Raw genomic sequence first — 22848 nt, forward strand, 5'->3', positions numbered from 1 at the left:
CATCTCTACCTATGTGTGACTTGAAATTCAAAATGTCACAAAACCAAACCTATTCTCTTTCTTTTATGTTATGTGTTTTTTGTTTTTATTATAATGAATTTAAGCATTTTGTTCTGAACATACTTTCCAGCTACATGGCACAGTAGAAGGAAGACCTGAATTCAAATCGAGCCTTAGACATTTATTGGAGGTGTGTACCTGGGCAAGTCACTTAACCTCTACTCATTTTCCTCAACTGTAAAATGGGGAAAATAATAATAAAAACTGACCTTGCAGCAAGTTTTTTGTGAGGATCAAGAGAGATCATATTTGTAAAGCACTTTACACAGTACCTGGCACATAGTAGTCATATATAAATGTTTATTCATTTCCCTGCCCTTCCCTTCACTGCGATAATTACACAAAACACTTCCCTTCCCACAAAGTACATTTTCCAAAACAGTTTATCTTTTGTTAACAGAAAGGAGGAATTTATCATTTAGTTTTGATAGTTTGGTTCTAGGGTTAACTGTTATATTTGATCAGTTTTGTTACCTCTCCACACCAATTCCATTCATATTATTGTAGTCACTGTATGTATTATACTTTGGGCTCTGCTTTCTTCACTCTATATAAATGAAGTAGGTTTCAAGGGACCCATTGGTCCCCTCTCTACACTTAACAATTGCTCCCTAATTTTGTGGTATCAGCAGCCATCTTAGGAAAATGAAAAAATAATAAGCCCCCCTCTCCCCCCCAACAACCCTTTCCTAATTGAAGCCAAATTTTTGGAATGAAATTTTAGGGTCAACAGCCAGCTGTTCATTGGTTTCAAATGGGTAGGAATATGGTTGCTGACATATAATGGGCGCTAGGATACTTAGAGTTCAGGGCTTGCTTGTTCTTCAGGACCTTTGGGGATGGAGGGAAAAGTGTATCGGGCTTTGAATCTGCTACTGATGCCTATTAGTATAATTGCTAACAACTGGGACAATGGCTCTGAAAGTTCACAGCAGTTCAGAGGTGGAGCTGTGGTCCTTTCCTGTATTACAAAAAAGAATCTAACTTTTTCACATTGGCTATGAGGCATATATCACCTTAGCTTTCAAGCCCCATATGCCATGTAGGACTCATGGTCAGAAGGAAAACTTAAAATTTAACTTTATAGTACTTCTTGGTCCTGGATTTATAAAAAGAATGAAACTTATTATCTTTCAACCTCAACCTTCTTTGACAGTGACATCACATTCACCCAATCACTCATATTCTAAACTTTATTGCTACCTTTGATTCTTTCATCTGCTATATTGAATCAATTGTAAAATTTTACAATTAAATCTGTAACATCTGTCACGTCCTTTCCATTCCGCCCTGCTATCACCTTAGGTCCATCTATCTTCTCTTTCTCTCCTTTCTAATCCATTTCTCCTTGTGCTGTAAACACTAATTTTCTGTATGTAGAGATTTGATCATAGTATTAGTCTTTATCATGGTGATTCACTGGCTCCTTATTGCTCACCAAAGAAAGTTAAAAATTCCTAGCTTGATATTCAAAGCCCTCTTAAATCTGGCTCTGCCCTACCTTTTCAAACCTATTTCACATATTCATCACATATACTTTTGTTTAATTTTGCATTATAATTGTATTTAGTTGCTACTTAAATCTCCTCTTCCCCCTCTTTCCTACTTGAATTGTCAGTGGTAATAAATGGTGTCCATTTTAAGGTATAAATGGCAAAGGGTGGGATTTTAATAATGAGTTGATCAGCTGTTTATTCTGTATCAAGTGTTGTGCTGGAGTAAAAGAAGAAGCAGAGGTAGTTCTTACCCTCAAGAAGCTGACATTCTAATGGGGAAGAAAATATAGATGCTAAATAGGTACATGTATGATAAATGTAGAGTGGGTTACAAGGTGATTTTGGAAAAAAAAGATGCTAACAGCAGTTAGAATCTGAAAGGAAAAAAAGGAAAGTGCCAGGTTGTAGTGGAACTCAAAGAGAGGAAAAAGACTGGACATTGCTTCTATATGGGATGATAGTCCTGGAAGGCTGGAGACCCTAGAAACTTGTTCTTTCTTTGCCTGAAAGATTGCATGGACCTAAATAGATGTAAGCTGTCAGAGTGAGAAGATCCACAAAAACAAGTAGAAAAAAGAAATAGCCAAAACACACATACACACAAGAAAATAAAAATAAGCAAAAATTTAAAATATGCAAAGAGAATATGTTGGTACAAATAAAAATACTGTAGATTGATGAATGCATTAAAAGCAACAGAGATGGGAAAAGGATCCATTCAAGTTCCCAAGAGTTGTCTTCAGGTGGACAAATAACCTGTTCATAGAAATTAAGCAGAAATTGGCAAACATAAGAAAATGATGATACCAAATAAAAGAAGTACCTGAAAAAAAGTAGAAAATCAGACATGGAAATTGAATGAAAATTGAAAGATGCAAAAAAATTACAGAAAAATTTATGAAGAAGGTGGTCAGTATGTTGAAAATAACAGACTTCAAAAATCCACAGAAGCAACTTCTATGGAAAATGGAACTGTATTTAGTAAATAGTTAGAAATGAAGGTTAAAAAATTATTAATTTATCAAAACTGTTGGGAAACATATAAATCCAAATACTGATTTGGAGGATAGATCACAGTACTATGACCTCAGAGTTGCATATGTGTCAGAGAAATTTGAAAAACAGGAGCATTTGGACACTTCATTGTTAGAAATTATCAGAGGAGGACTTTTCTCAGGAGGACCAAAGATGCAATAGTTTGAAAATTAAGAAGCATGCATGAACATGAACCCAAAATTAGCCATCAACAAAAAGTCAGTATGCTTTATAAAGATAGAAGGTAAATAATTGAGAAGCAAAGAGACTTTAAAATGTTTATAGAGCTACCATTCACTTCAAGGACATCTTCCCAACAGCAAATAAGTCTCATATCCAAAATGGAAAGTATTTAAAACCAAGATAAAACAGTTGCTCATGTGACGTGAGAGTTCTTATTCAGCACATTATAGGAACGTTCAGGCAAACAAAATTGATAAACAACAAATAGTGTCAAGTTTTTAATAAAGAGAAAAAACCCAATTCCCCCCTCCCCCAAATGAGGTAAAGGAGAGATCTATGAGAGCAAAAGGAATCAAGAAAATTATCAGATGTTACTCTACAAGGCTCTATGACAGTAAATTTGAGGATCTCAAAGAAATAGAAGATTAGCTACAAACATGTATAATATTAAAACTAACAATAATAAAATAAGAAGTGGAGCACTTACATGGAACAATTGGACAGGCCACTAAAAACTAGCCTTGCAAAATGGTGGAAAGGCAAAATAGATTTACAAATGAACATTACAAATTAATCTAGCCAGGCATTCAAGGGCCTCTTAAATCTGGCCATCTTAAAAGTATTTAAGGCACAAGTAACTTCTGTACTATATAAAACTGTTTCAAAACAGAGAAGGGTGGTAGGTTAGCTCCAGTTTAACTAATATAATGATAGTCCTTAAATAAAATACAAAGCTGAGAAAATTGTAAACTATAATCAGTTATGAATATTGATACAAAAATACTTCCAAATTGAATATAGCAGTACATCACATATTATTGATTATGACCATGCAGTTTTTATACGTAGGATGTGAAGGAAAACAATAAAGTGCATTTTATCAGCAAGGGAAAAATCATGATATAGAGAAGCATAGCACTGATTTAAAGTTAAACACATTAATACAGAAAAAGAAGAACTTTTTCATAATATGATAAAATGTATGCATTAGAAGTCATGAATTATTATATATAACAAGAAACACTGGAAGCATGTTCATTAAAAACAGATGTTAAGAAGGAGCATACTCTTTCATCACTCCTATTTAATATAGCTTTAAAAATCTTAGCAATAGCTATAAGGGTATGAAAAAGAAATCAGTGAAAAAGTTAAAATATATTTTTAGATAATATGACTATACCAAAAAAAAATCAAACCCTAAGACTGTTTTAAAAAATCAGTGGCAGTAATAAATAACTTTAGTAAATCAGGTTTTTCATTTTGTTTTGACTAGACCACTGGTTTTATGAGTACAGGAAGCTTGATAGGAGATGCAAATCTTTTACTATAATATATAATCTTAGAAGCTGCCTGCGCCACCAAGAGGCTAAATGACTTGCCTAGGGTCACATAGCAAGTAGGTGTCAGAGGCAGAACATGAAGCTCCCATCTTCTTGACTGTGAGGTCAGCCTTTTTCTAGCTACCAGGCCAAGCCATGCTTCCTCTCTGACGTAAGGTAGATGAGTACAATCCACAAAGATCAGCTGCATAAATACATAAGTGTACATAAATGCTTAATGAGTTGATTGACTGATTAGATTTCTATAAATTATCATCCAGATTCAAGAAAAAATTGATGAAAAGATAAATACTGTCACATATCACAATGTATCATACAACCTATGAAAAACAATCTCAAAATAATATTGGTGAATGAAAGAGGAACCAAACAAATGGAGAATTATCCCCTGCTTATGGATAAGTCAAGGAAAAATACAAAAAAAAAATGGCAATACCTCCCAAACTAACTTCCAGATTTAATGCAGTACTAGTGAAAAAGCCAATAGGTTATTTTATGGAATTGAAGTCAATTAAGCTTAATTCAACAAATATTTGTTAAGTCCTGCCATGTACAGAGCACTGTGTTAAGGCATTGAGGATACAAGGACAAAAACAGAATAGTCCCTGCACTCAAAGACTTTACATTTTGGTTAATTTTGTCATGATATAATTCATATGAAAAACAAATGTACAAGAATATGAAAACTATGAAATAGAAAACCAGTAAAGCAGGAAATTAGCTTTACCAAATATAGAAATGTAATATTACATAGTAATTATTAAAAACTGCTTAGTATTAGAAATTAAATATAGGAATAGATTAGTAAGACAAAATAGAGAATCCAGAAATAGAACCTCCTTATTATAAAAGACTAATGTATAATAAACCCACAAATAACAGTGCAGGATGGGATCTTCAATAAAAGCCACAGGGAAAACCAGTTGGCTAGATGGCAAAGAATAGGTTTGCAGGCAAACCTCACACACATACCCACGATAAACTAGACCGTTAATCTAAATACAAAAAACCCCCACAAAATTCATTTCTCTTCCATAAATATGTTATGTTCCTGTAATGTACCAGGTACTACTATGCCAGGTGCTAAGTATATACAAAGACAAAAATGAACCAGTCCTCAACCTCAAGGAGCTTACATTCTACTTGGAATGATACAACATATTTTTTAAACAAACAAACAAAATAAACAACTAAAAGGAAAATAAATAATTTATTTCTTTCAACTTTGACGAGGAGGGATGTTTTTAATTGATCTAAAATATTGAATATTGTACTGAAGAAACAAGAGCTAGATCTAATTTTATAGAGCTAAAACAGAGTTTTGCTATATAAAATAAATTTTCTTTAAAAATTGAAAGAAACAGCTTGGAGAAAAATTAAAGTAAATATATCATATTAAGGTATCATACATATTCTATATGATACTGATGCATGTCTGTAAGATGAAGAATGGGCAGCTAGGTAAGCAGTGGATAGAGTACTGGGCTTGGAATTAGGAAGACTCATCTTCCTGAGTTCAAGTCTGGCTTCAAATACTTACTAGCTGTGTGACCCTCGGCAAGTCACTTAACCATGTTTGCCTTAGTTTCCTAATCTGTAAAATGAGCTGGAGATGGAAATGGCAAACTATTCCAGCATCTTTGTCAAGAAAACTCAAAAATGGGGTCAGAAAGACTCAGATGTGACTGAAAATGACTGAACCATAACAACAAAGATGAAGAATGTATATACCTCATTATGGGGGGGGGCGAATAAGAGTTGCACAGTATGAAGTGTGCATGGGTTGTAATCTGTACTGTTGGAGGAAGTATCCAGATTGAAGAGAGAGCAGATTGACTCTTGTTCATGTCCTCTAACAAATCCTCTTTAGCAGATTCATGAAGTGTATTGGTTCTTCTGGTTCTCCTGGCATTGTGTAAGTGGATTTTCCATCTGTTCATCCTTATCTCTCTATATATAACTGGCACACTTCCTTTTCTCATCATAAATTTCTCTTATGGTATTTTTAGACAACTTTATTTTGCATAGAGTTCATTGTGGATAACATGCTACTCCTAGTTATATCTGTCATGTATGTCTCCATTGCTTCTTGATTCATCAGAGATTGTGGTATTCCATGCTTTACAGTTTTCTAGCACCAGTAAAAGAATATTGGATCAGTATTCTTTGGATCAATATCAAATCAAAAAATCAGTGGATTTTTGCTGGAAAATCTTGGGGGTATTTTGCCAGATACAATATAGCATACTCACATCTTCCCATTCACTTCTAGGCCTAGTTCATAGTCTGTCTACAATGTTAGTCCAAGATGCATGTACTGATTGAACTATGGACTATTCCATTGCATAACATGGACAATAGTCATTCTTCATTTTCTTGGTTTTCACTGTGTAAATAGGCATAACTGTTCAGTGATTATAGATCTTTTGTAGGAGATACTCCAGGGTTCCAGCACATGATGTAGTCAACACAAAGTCATCCACAAACAGGAGTATTTGTGAGGGGGGAGCCTCACTATTTATATAGAATTCTTTCTCAGTCTTACTTTTCATTGGATTGTCCTATTTCAGTGGCAAACTTGTCAAGCGTATGTCTTCCTGTATTAAACTTTGTTTGATACTAGTAATCAGAGGATTGTTGAACAAAATTGACTCTGTTGTAACAATCAAGGGATCTTACAGATATTACCATTTGTACAAGAGACACTTTGTTGGAGTAGGTAGGGCCTTCAAGAATAGATTTTACCCCATGAATCAAGTACTATTTTTATAGTTAAACAGTGAGCTAAATGGGACCCTGTATTATCTACACCTTTCAGTCAGTTGTGTTTATTCATTTGTTAATTCACTCTTTAATCAATTTAGTCAGTAAGAATGTATTTAATAGTATTATGTGCCAGGCATGTGACTATTGTGCTGGTCTACTGTAGAATATTTTGTAAGAAAGCCTGCCTATTTCCTTTTCATATTTTCATTAAAAATACTTTAGATATATATATATATATATACATTTTACCACAAATATTTTGGAGAGATGAGAAAGTAGGTTATTTTCTTGATCACTTTCTTTCAGACATCTTTAGAACTGATCTGTCAATGCCCTCAAATCTGTGCTGGCCCCAGCATGGACCTCCTTCTTTTTGATATATTTAGTCTGGGCCATCTGCTTTCTCCATCTTTGTTTTTGTTGTGGGAATTTCCCAAGCTAATTTCCTTGAGATCCTAGGGAGAATCTCATCTTCCATCTGGTCTGTAAGATTGGTGGTCAGAAAGTGAGTGGACAGACTGAAAGGAAAAGAAAGTTATTAGTGTACTGATGAAGACTGCTCAGACTTGTAGCAGCTTCAGTTTCTTAGGATACAGATTGGATTTTTATTACTTTTTAGGCTTACTTAGAAAATACAACCAATGAAAGGTATTCTTCAGCAGAAAAGGAAATGGGGAAATGTACAAACCTTGGGGTCATAGGAGTTTTTAAAAGTTAAATTGGCTCCTGTTGGAAATACATTTCTTAGTGGTTAGTTTCATCAGAATATTCTGTGTTGGCAGAATATCTCTATGATAGTGGAGGTTTCCTTCAAGACAGAATCTGTTAGGGTCATACTGTTGTGGTCTTTAAAAAGAGAGGAATAAAATATAGCCTGAGAGTCTCTTATTTACATAATCTCATACCCCTGTTTCTTTGAACTCTTAGTACTGAAACTAAGAGTACTGCAGTTCATGCAGCTACTCCACATTTTCTTCAGTGACATTTCTCTTTCCCCATGTAGCACAACAGGCTACATGGTAGTCTTGTAGTCTTAATGTGGTTGCTCCGCTGTCATTGGTAAAAGAATAGTTATAAAATCTTAAAAGATTCTTACCACTTTCTTTTTTTTTTTTTCAACTTCCAGTTTTATCTTTGAATGCTTGAGTGGAACTCATGACAAGTTTTCTGTAAACCAGTTTTCTCTATATTGCTTCTTGATGTTTTATGAGGTGATGCTAGTTATATAGCTCATTGTAAAGGGTGTCCTAAAAGTTTTGGTGCCATAATTTTAAGCTATCAAAACTTTTTTCTCTTTATTGCTTTTTGATGTTTCATGGGGTGCTACTAGTTGTAATGTTCATTATACAGAATGTGTGTTCTAAGATTTTAGGTGTATGATACAAGATTTTTGGGCTATGATATGATACTTTTAAACTATAAGAGCTTAAAACTATGCTAAGATTTTTGGAATATTCTTTACACAGTAGGCCCCTTATTTTTATTCAAATTGAGGTTGGTAAGTAGGCTATATTTACAAATAAGATAGTATGCGATAAATAAGATAACGTGATAAAATGTGTGATATTTTATAAATAAGGTAATATGTGATAAATAACATAGATACTATGAGAAAATGACATAGGAGTTTAGAAGAGGGAGAGATTGCTTTTGTTTTTTAGAACAATTTTCTTCCTTTCTTTCCAAGGATAAGCCCTCCATTTCTATTTTTGTTTTCATCCACACCTGATTTTTCTGTAATGTTGTTCCAACAATCAATTCTTCCTGTCTTGCTTTTCAGTCTCTTCTTCTTGACTCCATCTCCTGTTTACTAACATGCTCTTTTCTATAAATATGCCTCACTTTTCCTTGCCTTGGTTTATCCGTCTCCTTGCCTTTAAAACCAACATTTGAAAAGAGTAATTTATACTACTGCCTCCACCTTCTTACCATTTATTTACTGCTCCTTCAGAAATGATCAGTTAATTCCTATTTGTCAAATTTAGTTGTCTTTTTCAACCGCATTTGTCTTGTCCGATGTAAGATTTGACACAGCCACCTCTTAGTCTTTGAAATTCTTTCCTTTTTTTTTTCTCCTGAAATGCCTTCTGGTTCTGTTCTTACTTCTCTGCTAATTCCTGCCTGCAAGGGTGTCTCTTCCCTTTTCTGTCATATAATTGAATGCACTTAACCAAGGTTCTGTTCTCAGTCTTCCTTTCTTTTCTCTAATGTTCTTGCTAATCTCATCTATTTCAACTGCTTCAATTCTTAGTTCTATATAGGTAATGCCCAAAGCTCTACCTCTACCCCCAAACTCTGAGTGCTACAAGTTTATATTTCCAACTTTCTGTTGAATATCTCCATTTTATGGTACGGTCCTTCAATAATAAGTGTGTCAAAAATCAAATTAGTTATTTTCCCACCCCAAACCTGACTTCTCAATTCCTCCTGATTTTTGTTTATAGATCACCATTGTCCTGGTCACCTAGACTCAAAATCTTAAGCAATTTTGGTTTCTCCCTCTCACTCCAAATTAAACCAACATATACTCTGATCCTCAGTGACTTCAGTGCATAAATAGAAAAAAAAGATGAGGATAGTGAGAAATATGACAGAGAAGACAGAGGAACATGATAGTCATCTTCAAAGTTTTCATGTGAAAGAGGGGTTAAAGTTGTTCTGGTTGGCCTCCGAAGGCATGGGTAGAAGTTACATAAAAGTAGATTTAAGTTTTATGTAAGGAAAAACTTCTTAACCATTAGAATGATCCAAACGTGGAATAAACTGGGTCAGGAGGTACTAAATTTCCCCTCAATAGAGCTTAGCAAGCAAAGGTTTAGTGACCATCAGTCAGGTATGTTTTATAGGACATTCCTCTTCAGATGTGATTTGACTTAGCTGGTCTTTAAGGTGCTTACCTTAGATATTGAGGTTCTGTGATTCTGTGCAAGTGGTTGAAATTGGAGAATTTTAATGTTTAAATTATTAAAAAATCAGTTAAAATTTGAAATGCCTATTTTCAGGTTATTAACTACTTGTAAGCAACAGTACTAATAGCATTTTTACTAATACCACAAAATGAGAATCAATTACTTTAATAAGCTTGATAATATTATTTGGCTGCCCTTCATAAACTTATGACACAGAAATCAGACTATAAAAATATGAAAGATATTGAGATGTTAAGTGGGTATATGACTATATTTGATTCTTTTGGATCCTTGCCACTTGGTCATGTATTTTAAAGGAGCTAATGGGCTTATTCTTCCTTTCGTGTTCTAGAATATTCACTCTTATACACAGACATATTGATTTTTTTTCTTTCCCAATCTTGATCGTCTTCTTACTTTGAGCTTATGCCTACGTGCAGTGGAAATTCTGTTGGCTCTGTCTAGGATTCCTATTTCCAGCTATGGTAGTAGCTGTAGTAGGGCAGTACTAATTCTTTCACCTACTCCTTTAACATTTTATATACTTAGGGGAATCTGTGTGCTTGAGTGAAGTCTGCTGGAGAGTGTACCCTAGGGAATTCAGTAAAGCCTCTTCTCTTATCACAAGCTTCATTTCCTGGGATATGAGCTCATAAAAGTCACACAAAAATCAGTCTCCTTACTTATAATCTCATATTGTGTAGCAAATATTTACAATTACATGATTTCTCTTCTCATGATAGAGTGATAATTGGGCTCATGAACAATAAAAAGCATTTCTGTTGCATAGTAGGACAAACACATGTATTAAAGACTAATAAATAAAAGATTTTAGGTTCTTTATTATGTGTGATTGTTGTGTTCCCAGGAATAGGATTTGACCTATATATTTGTATGTGGCATGATTATGAGTTTCTATTATGCTTATCTCAGCAACTGAAAAAGTTGTTGGTTAAATTGGGATGGCATGAGCAGAGCAATTAGTTTTAGGTAATCATTTTCAACCCAAATCACTATTTATAGTGTACCATTACTATTTGTCAAAACAAAATCAAGCACTATATTAAACCTCTAAAAGCATAATTGCAGAACAAAACTCAACATTAGTGGTAATATTAGACAAGTGAATAAGCACAGATAATCAGTAATAGCTTCAAGTAATTAATATGTATGTGTTTAGGGCTACCTATATGCAACATTTTGCTGGTGACTATCATGAGGGATATAAGGAAGTATAAGAAGTGGTCCCTAACATTAAGGAATGATTTAGTTTAGGGAATGAAATTATAATACATATGTATTTGTGTGTGTGTGTGTGTGTGTGTGTGTGTGTGTGTGTATATGAAGAAAAGAAAGATGGGCAAAGGTGCAGAGAGAGAGAGAGAGAGAGAGAGAGAGAGAGAGAGAGAGAGAGAGAGAGAAAGAATGAGAATGTGTTGTGAGAGGATTCTTGCCCTAAAGGGTCTTAACCTTTTTTTGCATCATGGATCCCTCCTCAGAATAATGTTTTAAAAGCATAAATAAAATACATTGGAAATACAAAAGTACAAAGAAAATCAATTGCATTGAAATATAGTTATCAAAATAATCTTCCCATCCAAGTTCACAGATCTCCTAAAACTTGTCCATGGATCTCAAATTAAGAACTACTGCCTTAGAAGGTTGGAGCTGGGAAGTGTTTGGAATGTCATATTTCATGATGTAAATATCACATGTTTTCTTGATTTTACACTGCTTTTACTAGTCAGATTAAATGAGTGGTACAAACAATATTTGCTATTGATGTTAAGAAGAGGTTCAGGATAATCACAGATGGCTTTACAGGAGATGAGACTTGAAAGGTGGATAGAATCCAAAAAGGCAGAGAAGAGTGAGAAGGCATTTCACTTAAAAATGGTATCCACAAAGGGTTGTATATGTGTCTGTGTGTCTGTGTGAGTGTGTGTGTGTATATGTGTGTGCACGTGTGCATGCTTGCATGCAAATGTGATTATATAAGTCTTGCTGTGGCAAAGGGTTTAAATAAGGGGGTGAAATAAAGTTGGATAGAGCATTGAATGTCAGGAAGAAAAGGAGTCCGGACTTTATCCTTTTGCTAGTAGGAGCTCTTGAAGACTTTCAGGAAGGAGAGTGATATGATAAAAGGATTATCTCAGGAAGATTCCTCTAAGAGTGTGTAGGATAAATTTGAGGGAGACTAAAGTCAGGAGAACCAATTAAGTAACTATTCCATATATGTATATGTCTTGCCAGTGACAGTGTGAATCTCTAGAGTTTTTAGTATTTGGTGCACTGATTATCCACAGAGTAGGTATTCAATAAATGCTTACTGAATAAATGATGAGCTAATGAATGAATGTCGCTTAATTCAGTACTTCAGAGATCTGAAATTTCCTCATGAGTTTCCTTCCCCACAACCAATGCAGAGTTAGTCTTTGGAGAAACCATGATTAAAATACTCATTTTTTCACACTGTCCTGGCAGTGAGCCTTTTAGACTTAGCTAGACTGGTTGTTAGACAACATACACACAGCCCATGACCAGATAGTTTTTCAAAGCCAACACTAAATGATGGTAGTGTTCAGCAAAATATTAATTTTGATGGCACAGAAAATTTATATGAGCAGTAACAACCTTGCCATGGACTTTTTCATATGAAAGAAACTTTTGGCACTTATAAGACATCCCAAGAAACAAATGAAAACTGATAGAAATAGAAATACTTGGGAGAGAACTATTGTGAGAAACATAATGTAAAAGATGGTGACAATTTATCTTAATTGCCCCTGTGGTTCAGAACTTTGGGATTGCTGAGGTGATATTTTCTCCTACTTTATATTCATCTTTAAATTACAGTTTTTAAATCTATGGTAGCAGAATTACGATCTATCATAGAAACAGATTAAATTTTCCTTCTTTTAATATCTATGGGTTCTTATTTTTTAATTGGGAGGGGATTTTCAATTCCTTAACATCCTCATTGCTATCAAATTTGCTTTTTCTCTGAGGGGACATATAAACTTTTCCTTATGTGTCATTGAACATTTTATTCAAATTTTTTCTCTCTTCATAACTGGAAATTGTTATAATAACACTTAAGCCATTCTTTCAGGAACGCTGTGGGGTTAAACCAGTTATGTACAAAACTCACTGAGCTTGGAATGAAAATGTTTTGAAAATTCAATATTTCTGTCTTTCAGTAGGGGGATTTCTTTGTAATTAGAGCTCAGAGGGAGCAAGATATTACGATTAGGTTATTATTGTGAACTTCGAAGTAACCTTTTCCTTAAAATTAACAAGTCCCTTCTAAGAAAGTGGGGTGTGTGTGTGTGTGTGTGTGTGTGTGTGTGTGTGTGTGTGTGTGTTTTGATTGCTAAGGTCAAAAAAGCCACATGGTTAACATGGAGAAAGTTCAAAGGAAAGAAACAAAGATGACTAAAGTGTTAGAAAATGGGCCCTATTAGGATAGATATGAAGAGAAATTTCTTGAGAATTGTGATTTTTAAAATTTAGAATAATTACTGAGGAATGCTCCTGATCCCTCTTAATTTTGGTGTCTTCCCTTGCTTATCACCTCCATTTTCCTGTATATAAATGTTGTCTCTCTCATCAGAATGTGACCTTCATAAGAGCAGGGACTGTCTTTTTGCCTTTCTTTGTACTTCCAGCTCTGAGCCTGGCAAATAGTAGGCACTAAATAGATGCTTGTTGACTGATGTGGAATTTCCTTTCCTAGAAAACATTATAGACAAAATAGATGGCTCTAATTATAGAATGATTTAAATTATAGTTTCTAACCTACATTAATGTTCTAAAGTCTTTGATCTGCCAAAGCTCGTCGTTTTCAGCCGGGGCAAACTTTGAAGCACATGTGGTTTGAGCTTTATAAATAACTAGAGAAGTAGCAGGTGGGAGGTTCTGAAAGACAGTTAGTTTAGCAGCATAAAAGCAATACTTGCTGTATACAACGTATCTTCAGAGCAGGGTAAGTTAGAAAGATAAATGACAGCGAGACTCCTACAACTAAACCACATATAAATTAGTAATGAAAAGATCATAGCACCATAAAATGCTACAGCTGAGAAGGGCTAAGAAACAATTTTAATTCATAGAACTGGGTGTCAAGTCAGTACTGAACATTTAAGTTCTGAAGCAGAGATACATTTTTTTTTTGAGCAAAGACATTCTGTAGGCTGTGAGGCAAAGATAGTTTAGCTTCAGATAATAAGATCTGCAAATGAATAAATGTAAAAATAAAGGCTTGCTATATGTATGCAATACAGAAAACTCTGGTGTTCATACCCATGCATGAATAGTACCATTATGAAAATATGTGAAAAGTATATATTCCACAAGTAAAATTAGAATGCACACGAAATTTAAGTAAATTAAAGTAGAAAGTTTATGTGTAAATACTTTAGCTGTGGCATACACAGTATACACACACACATACCCATACATACACACACACACACACACACACACACACACACACACACATATACATAATCATGGGCACCGTGGTATAGTGGCATTAGGAGACCTGGATTCAAGTCCTTGATATAACATTAACTACTATAATAATAGGAAAGTAAAGGGAGGGGGAATAGACATTTATTAAGTGCTTACTATGTATCAGGAACTGTGCTAGACAATTTAAAAATATTATCTCTTTTTATCCCTACAATAACCCTGGGAGGTAGGTGCTATATATTATTTCATCATATAGATTGGGAAACTGAGGTAGACAGAAAAGTTAAATGACTTGCCCAGAGTCAAATAGCTAGGAAAGTGTCTGAGAAAAGATTTGAATTCTGTTCCTCTTGACTCCAGGCCCAGCACTCTATTGATTGTGCCCCTAGCTGCCACTGTACAAGTCAGTGTAGAGTTCTGATCTCTCTGAACTTTTCTCATCTGTGAAATGGAAATAAGCATTTTTACTACCTACTCAGAGGTTTGTGAGGAAATGTTATATATGTGTATTTTATATGTATAGAATAAATATACAAATATATATGAACATATATACAAAACATACGTATATAAGAAACACTTAAGCAATGAAAAAACAAGGTTGCACATGTTTTTGTGCCAAAATGAGCATATGACAATGTTGTAGAAGAGACAGGAAGAAGGAGAGTTTATTGTGGGCTAAATCAATCAGAGATTTCCTGGAGAAAGGAGGGCTTGAGTGGGTCATGAAATAAAATTATCATTACCCAAATTTGTGATTTATCTTCCTTTTGCCTCCTCCCATTATTTAATCTTTCCCTTACTCTCTGTCCAAAGGCCAACACATATATTTGACACATGCAGTCATTATTCATACTCCTAAGGGTGAGTTAGCTTTTTTCAGCTGTCTTGGAAAAAGTCAGGTCAGTCCTTAGGGGTTGTTTGATGTGCCAATTTAGCCACATATTTAACACACACATGTGTATAGTACCTTTCGTTAAGAATATGGAATTTAACTCCTTTGAATATGGGGGAAATATGTATGTATGTGTATATATGTGCATACACATATGTATGTATACACATGTGTATATATGTATGTGTGTATATAGATAGATAGATATAGATATAGGCATAGCAGCTAGTTGCTACAGTAGATAGAGTACCAGAACTGAAGTGAGGAAGACTCATCTTCCTGAGTTCAAATGTGACTTCAGACATATACTAGCTGGGTGACCCTGGGTAAGCCAGCAAGTCACTTAACCCTGTTTGCTTCAGTTTCCTTATCTGCGAAATGAACTGGAGAAGGAAATGGAAAACCACTCCAGTATCTTTGCCAAAAAGACCTTGGGTCAAGAAGAGTCAGACACAAGTGAAAAATGACTGAACAACAAAAATGTATGCATGTGTGTGCACCTCTATCTCTATCTCTCTCTATATATATAGACACACAACACACATGTACATATATGTGTATATGGCAGCCAGGTACACAAACAATAGATTGCTGGACCTGAGTCAGGAAGACGAGAGGGAGGAGAGAGAGAGAGAGAGAGAGAGAGAGAGAGAGAGAGAGAGAGAGAGAGAGAGAGAGAGAGAGAGAGAGAGAGAGAGAGAGAGAGAGAGAGAGAGAATGTGTATCTATGTGTACACAGATGAAGAAATTGAGACCCAAGGAGGTTATGTGATTTGCCCAAGGTCACTCATAGGTGGAAGCCTCAGAAGCAGGATTTGAACCTGTGTCCTTTGACTCCAAAGCCAGTACTCTTTTCTCTGTATCAGTCTGTCTCCTCCATGTTTTGTGATACTGAGAATACTTGATTCACGGTGAACAAATAATCATAATTATTTGATTGCCACTTTTCCTTCCCCTCAGCAACCTTCTGCCCATCCCTCTCTCTTTCAGTGTTGAGGAAGAAATTGGAAAATTTTTATTCACACAGTCTTCCTTCTTGTGGTCTGTCCTTATTGTCATTAGTAACCAGATCCCCTGTGAAGGCTTCTTAAGAGTAGTGGAAGAGTCATGAATGACCTTGTTGGCTGCAATAAAAAGTACTTAACCACTGTTCCCACCTGGGAAGATTTATGCACCTCACTGTAGCTGTGGCATTTTTTGCTATCCACAGAGGCAACTGGGAACAATTTGCCTGAATGATTTTCAACTTTCCCCATCTTAGTAGTAAAATGACTGCTCAAAAAGTTGGAACCTGGAGCTAATGTAGAGCTAAAAGTAGATTTTAAAAATCCAACTTTCATGTAATTTTGGCAAATCTCATCTCAATATGGCACAGACATTCTTTTCAACTAATTTCACATTTCTTCCTTTTGAAAGACCAAGTCTTTTGGCAAAAAACGAATAAAGCTATTATTCATTTTTACTACAATTTTCTAGGTCAGTAATAGCAAACTTTAAGAGATGTGGTTAAATTGGCACATCAAAAATCCCCTCTGCAGCAATCTGACTTATTTCAAGACAGCTGGAAAAAAGCTAACTCACCTGTACAAGTATATGTATGAATAATTACTATATGTGTTGATGTATGTTTTGGCCTTTGGACAGAAAGTAAGGTGAAGATGAAAAAAGAGGATGAGGCAAAAGGAACATAAATTACAAATTTAGGTAATAACAGTCCTACTTTGTGACCTTGCTCAGGCCCTCCTTTTCCAGGAAACCTCTGATTGCTTTGGCCCACAATAAACTCTTCCCCTTCCTGTTTCTTCTACCACACTGTCATGCACTCATTTTGGCATGTAAACATGTGCAACCTTGTTCTTCTCATTGCTTAAGTATTGTATGTGTGTATTATCTCCCCAGTGTGATGACAAGATTCTTGAGTATATAATTTACATCTCTTTGTAGCCTCCCTAGCACCTAATGCACCAGTATTCATATAGAAGCATAGAACTAGAGCTGAAGCTTAAAGAGGTTATAACTAGCACTTACCAAATATACATTGAATTAAATTAAATTAAAACAAGGAAATCAAAGTAAGTCAAGAAGGTATAACTGGAGGATTCTATTAATAACTTTATCACTGTGTTCCAGGGTAAAGGATAACTCACATTTATACAGTATTTTAGTTTTACAAAGTACTTTCCTCCCAAGAACTTTCCCTTGTGAGATATACAAGGTAAACCTTATATTCCCATTTTACAGATAAGGAAATAGACTCAGAGAGGCTAATTTGCCCATGCTAATAAGTATGAGAACCAGGTTTTGAATACAGGCTTTTTAGTTCACCAATCTGGTCAGCATTTTGATTTTGATTACATATTAGAAAGCTCATTTGAGCATTGATTTCAAATCTGGTAAGAGCTTATAGGAGCTTGGGTTTTGCTGCCTTTTTTCCCTATTCATTTTTTTTTTAAACATGGATGTTGGGAGAAGTGAGTGGGGATATTAGTGAGCATGAAGAAGAACGGGGAGTGATGGAGTAACCCAGATCTGAATCATTCATTTATTTCCTTAGAATTCTAGCAGACATAAAGCAGAGATCTCCAAGACCATCTTACTGCATACCAATGAAGAGAGGAGTAAGGTTTCTCACAGTCTAGTTGTGTTAACAGCGTGAATGCCATGATGGGCACTGTCTAGCCTATGAAATTTTGAAAATCTGTAATTGTTAATTCCTGCAATTTGCTTGGATTATGAATATCCATCTCCTATATCTATCGATCATGACTTTCAAAATTAGTAATGAATTAAAGTTTTGAGACTGCTGATTTTAGAAAAAAGTAATGTTAGAATTTAGAGACTGTCGACTGTACATTTATCTACAAATTTGCCTGAAAGCTTTCTAATTCTCCTGTGAATCATAGATGCAAAAATCAGTGTACAGCTGTTGCTGTCATTTTTGTTTAGACAGTCAGCCTTTATGGACAAGAAAAAATTCACCATATGAAATGAAAATGGTTGCATTCTAGAAGAAAGGAATAGGAAATGCTCAAGAAAGAAAGAAGACAAAGGCAGAACTGGCTTTGGGAAAGGAATGAACCATGGATAAAAAAGAAAGACCAGGGAGATAATTTCTTCCGTGGTTGACTAGTTTCTGAATATAGTGTAGTCCAGGTTCAGACATTTTCTGTTTTATATGAAGTGGTTCTTTTCTCATTTTATTAACAGAAAACAGATCTTCTCTCTATCTACTGCCATATCTCATTCTGGGAGCAACAACAAAGGCAAAAGTCTTCTTGGCACATACAGGACAGGAACCCAATAACAGCAGTTATTGGTTTTTCATTTTTTTCTCCTAACACAATGGAAAATAGTAGCATAACATTCAAATTCTCACCTAAGTATCACCAAAGGGAATCCTAATACATGTATACATCCCAATTATAAATCATAATAAGACATATATACTATAAGACAATGATTTTATAGCTGTAATACAGTGAAGAACTTTACACATTCTGAATATTGGGAAGCTAACCTATCAACTTTTCTAGCATAGCCTGTTGCTTGAAGTTCGTGAGTTAAGTATATTCAAGTTTAACTTGTTAGGTTAATGTAAAACACTTTAATAAATTGAGAGGAATGCTATAATTGTATTTCTCAAGTCACTCTGTGATTGCCCGTCTAGTGATGTGTGAGATTGCACACTGGTCACAGAGAGATATAGAAAACAAATCTAGTCATGTGGTTGTGACCTCAGTAGCCCTGGCATTACTTCCCAAGGTCATAGTGAAGGAAATGGAGTTTGAACCCTGTTATCCAGCTGAATGCTGTTCTGGTTCAGACTACGTGAATTTGTTTGTACTCTTGGTTCTCAATCTATCACTTAGCAGTGGAAAAAGACTGAGGAACCACTTTCCTTACATTTTGCTGTTATCCCACAAGAAAAGGAACTTCATCAGAATATGCAGGGAATATGGTGCCACTTTTATGAGACATTAGGTGGTCTGGTTTCAATTACATATTGTAAGTTATTAATCCATGCCAAAAGCAAAACACAGATAAAATACAAGAGTCCAAAACATGTCTGAACTACAAAGAAGTAAACAGCTGTGTGGCACTGTACAGAGTGGTTTGTGTGTGGGAAGACAAAGTTAGCATAATCAGCATATCATTGTGGTTTAAAAGAGCAAGACCTGCTGTCTCCTCAGCAGCCTGGACCTTTCCCAGTTCTTTCTCACTTATCTGACTCCTACTCTGGCTTATTTCTGTGGCTTTGTATTTCTGAGTTCACCATCTATTTTGCCCTACTGAGATTATTATCTGATCAGTGATTAATTTGTTATTGCTCTGATCTGGTCCTTGACTCAACCTCTCACAATGTTGCTCACCAAACATTTATTAATGTACATTTATTGTTATACAGAGTAGTGTTATAGGTGCTAGTGGAGGTCCAAAACTGATATCAGCTACAGTCCTTGTCCTCATGGAGTTGACAGACCTTGGAGAACTAAACACAGGTAAGTATAATATACAGTATCCCATAGGTGTGTAGCATAGGCTAACCTGTGGAACTCCATTCATGCTTCATGGGATGGCTTCTGCTACATGTGCATGAAGGAACTAAATGAAAAAAACAAGTGGAAGGTTCATGGAGGACTTCTTGGAGAAAGGTAGCATTTGAATTAGTCTAGAAATGATAGGTAGGAATTTAAATGGTAAAGAGTGAGAGGTAAAGTATTCCAGGCATGGGAAATGGCATGAGTAAAGAGGTAGAGTCATGAAAGCACAAGGTATATTAGGGGGAGAGAAAATAATCCAGTTCATCTGGTATGTAGAGTACATGGAAGAGGATTAATGTGAGATAAGGCTGGGAAAGTAGACTGGTACCAGATGCAGCATGGCCTTGAATACCAGGTAAAGGAATTTGAACTTTACTAAGGAGGCAATAGCAAGTCACTAAAAATTTTTAGGTAGAAGAATAACATGGTCTGTGCAAGAAAGATTACTCTGGAAGCAACATGAAGAATAAATTGAACAGGTGAGAACATGAATGTGAGAACACCAACTAGGAGCCTATTATCTTGGTGGGTGGTCATGAGCACCTGCACTAGAGTAGTCTCAGTGGGAATGGAGATATGGTTTATGTTGATTCACAACATGGCTTGCCCGTAGCCAATGAAGGTCTGAGATGCTGCCTTATGAGCTGAAGGTGGAAGAATTTTGAACTCGGAGTACTGGTCACCTCTCTCTCTCTCTTCCTCTCATATTTAATCTCTATATACTTATTCCTCATCTGCTGTCTGAAAAAAAATGACAATATCTCTCACATCCTTTAAAAAAAAGCCTCACTTAAGACTACTGTGCTGCCACATATCATCCTATTTCTCTCCTCCCCTTTTCAGCTAAACTCCTTGGAAAAGCTATGCACTGGTATTTCCACCTCCTTTTCTCTCATTCTCCTCTAAACCTGGTGTAATTTGGTTTCAGACCTTATCACTTATCTGGAGCTGCTTTTGCCAAAGTTACCAATAATTTATTTGACAAATGTAATGGATTTTTCTTCATCCTTGTTTACCTCTCTGCAATAATGGAGCACCATTGACTACCTTCTCCTTGATGCTGTCTCCTTGGCAGGTTCTCATGTCTCTGCTCTCTCTTGGTTTGCCTCCTACCTGGCTGAGATCCTTTTTATCCCTTAAACCTTCCCCTGTCCAAACTTCCCTATTGCTGCCAAAAGGACTGCCTTCCTTCCTTTCACCCAGTTTACAACCTTGGTGACATCCTTTGCAGTTTGCTAGCCTTGAAGCCCTATATAAACACTATCTATCATCATCGTCATCATTATTGTCATCGTCATTATTGTTATTACCTGCTGGTGGAGATCTATATAGACAATATTTTCGTGTACTCCTGGGATTCTGAGCAGTATGATTATTTGGTCTAGCCATTTAGCAAGCTAGAGAAATACTAGGTGCTAGAAAGAAAAAACAGAAATTCCAAGCCATGACAGAGGCTAGCAAGGAGAATGGATGGACTTATGACATTTTGAAGCCATGCTAAAGTGGGGGACCCCAATGTTGATAAAAACAGTGGTAGTTGCTGAGCTTGGCAAGGCCAAAGCATTACTTCCTTCTGACCTTTTTGCCCTTATTGTGTCTCTGCCCCCCAGTTCTTTGCATGTCTCAAAAGTGTCATCAGATTAAGTACCATCTACATGAAACCTTTATTCCCCTAGCTATTAGTGACTTTCCCTCCAAAATTACCTGGTATTTATTTTTACATCCTCATAAATGTGCATTTTGTCTTTGCTGATAGAATGTAAGGTCCTTGAGGGCAGAGACATTTTATTCCTTTTTGAGTGCCTAGCACATATTAGGTGGTCATTGATGACTAATCAACTTATTCAAGCACCCAAAGGCATTTTGCTAGATATCTGTGACATGTGGTCCTCATTCAGCTTTCAGTAATAGCTCAAATTCACTCTTGTTTTAGGTCATTTGACTTAAGGCATAAGCACTTCCACCCCCATAGCAGAAACCTACACATCCAACATTGGATTGAGAGCTGTTTTCTTAAATAGCATTCCACCCTTCGTCTTGTGCTGACCTTGTTCTTACTTCTTCCACAAATTATCCTTGACTTGAAAGAACTACATCTGGGAGAAGAATCTAATTATACTCTAGATCCCATTTGAGACTGGGTTCTTAACCTGAGACCTAAGGATAGATTTCAGGGGGTCCATGGACTTGGGTGGGAAAAAAATTTCATCTTTATTTTCATCATCTCCTGCAAAAATCCTTTCATGTTCCCCTTAATGCTAGTACCTTCTCTCAGAGCCTACCTTCAGTTTTTTCTGTATGTATCTTTGTATACATAGTTGTTTGTGTGTCGTCTTCTCCATTAGATTGTAAGCTCTTTGAAGGCAGGAACTGTTTTTGTCTTTCTTTGTATCTGTCTGGAACATATTATGTGCTTAATAAATGTTTGCTGACTTGCCTCAGGTAACCTCTAACTGAAATTGAGTGTTTCTTCCAGTTATTTAAAAACTTTATTCTGAGAAGGGGTTTATAGGTTTTACCAGATTATCTAAGAGGTCCATAGCACAAAAAGATAAGAATCCCTGCTCTAGAGGAAGCCCAGCAACCTATTGTTGGCATCAACTATAAGAACACTGGACAACTCTGAACCACCCACAAACTCAACAAATGTCAGAATCACTGAGCGTTATTTTTTAGATTTTTTTTTTTACCATCTCCTAGATCCCAGGGTATTGCAGTTATTGTGTAGGTGTTGTTTTGTAGAAACCAGAGTACAGATACCCAGAAGAGCAATCACTAACTGCGGAGACATCTACAGATGGAAAACTCTGTAACAACTCAACCTTGGTCATACCTCCTATGATTCATCTACCAGAAGGCAGTCACAGCTGTCCATGTTTCATGCTGGTACTATTCCTCTGTTGGGAGCAAGAGTGGGGGGTGAAGGCAAGAGGCTATATTTCTGATGGGTTTATGTATCTCCATTCCTGTACCTTTACCCATCACCACCTGCCCACCCAGGAAAAGCCTAATGAATGATGTGCCATCTGTGCTCTGACAGCTTGGCTACTGGTTGTCAGAACCTCATAAAAACAATTACTCAGGAGTTTTCTTGGCTACACATGCCACATGACATTCAGCTGATATGTATATTTTGTAATGTGGATGCCT

The 22848-nt window shown here is 35.8% G+C and overlaps 2 protein-coding genes across 2 annotated transcripts in view; one reads left to right on the top strand and one right to left on the bottom strand.

Annotated features, from left to right (window-relative positions):
• Nucleotides 1–22848, top strand: part of FBXL13 (F-box and leucine rich repeat protein 13) — a 238762-nt gene that overhangs the window by 81058 nt on the left and 134856 nt on the right. The window contains 1 exon segment of the mRNA XM_078149993.1: nt 19563–19656. Coding sequence (XP_078006119.1) covers nt 19563–19656 — 94 coding nt within the window.
• The window catches only part of LRRC17 (leucine rich repeat containing 17), a 59595-nt gene that overhangs the window by 7282 nt on the left and 29465 nt on the right, over nt 1–22848 (bottom strand). The window lies entirely within an intron of this gene.

The sequence above is a fragment of the Phascolarctos cinereus genome, unplaced genomic scaffold (genome assembly GCF_003287225.1).
Source record: "Phascolarctos cinereus isolate Bilbo 61053 unplaced genomic scaffold, phaCin_HiC Scaffold_1;HRSCAF=81, whole genome shotgun sequence".
Lineage (NCBI taxonomy): Eukaryota > Metazoa > Chordata > Mammalia > Diprotodontia > Phascolarctidae > Phascolarctos > Phascolarctos cinereus.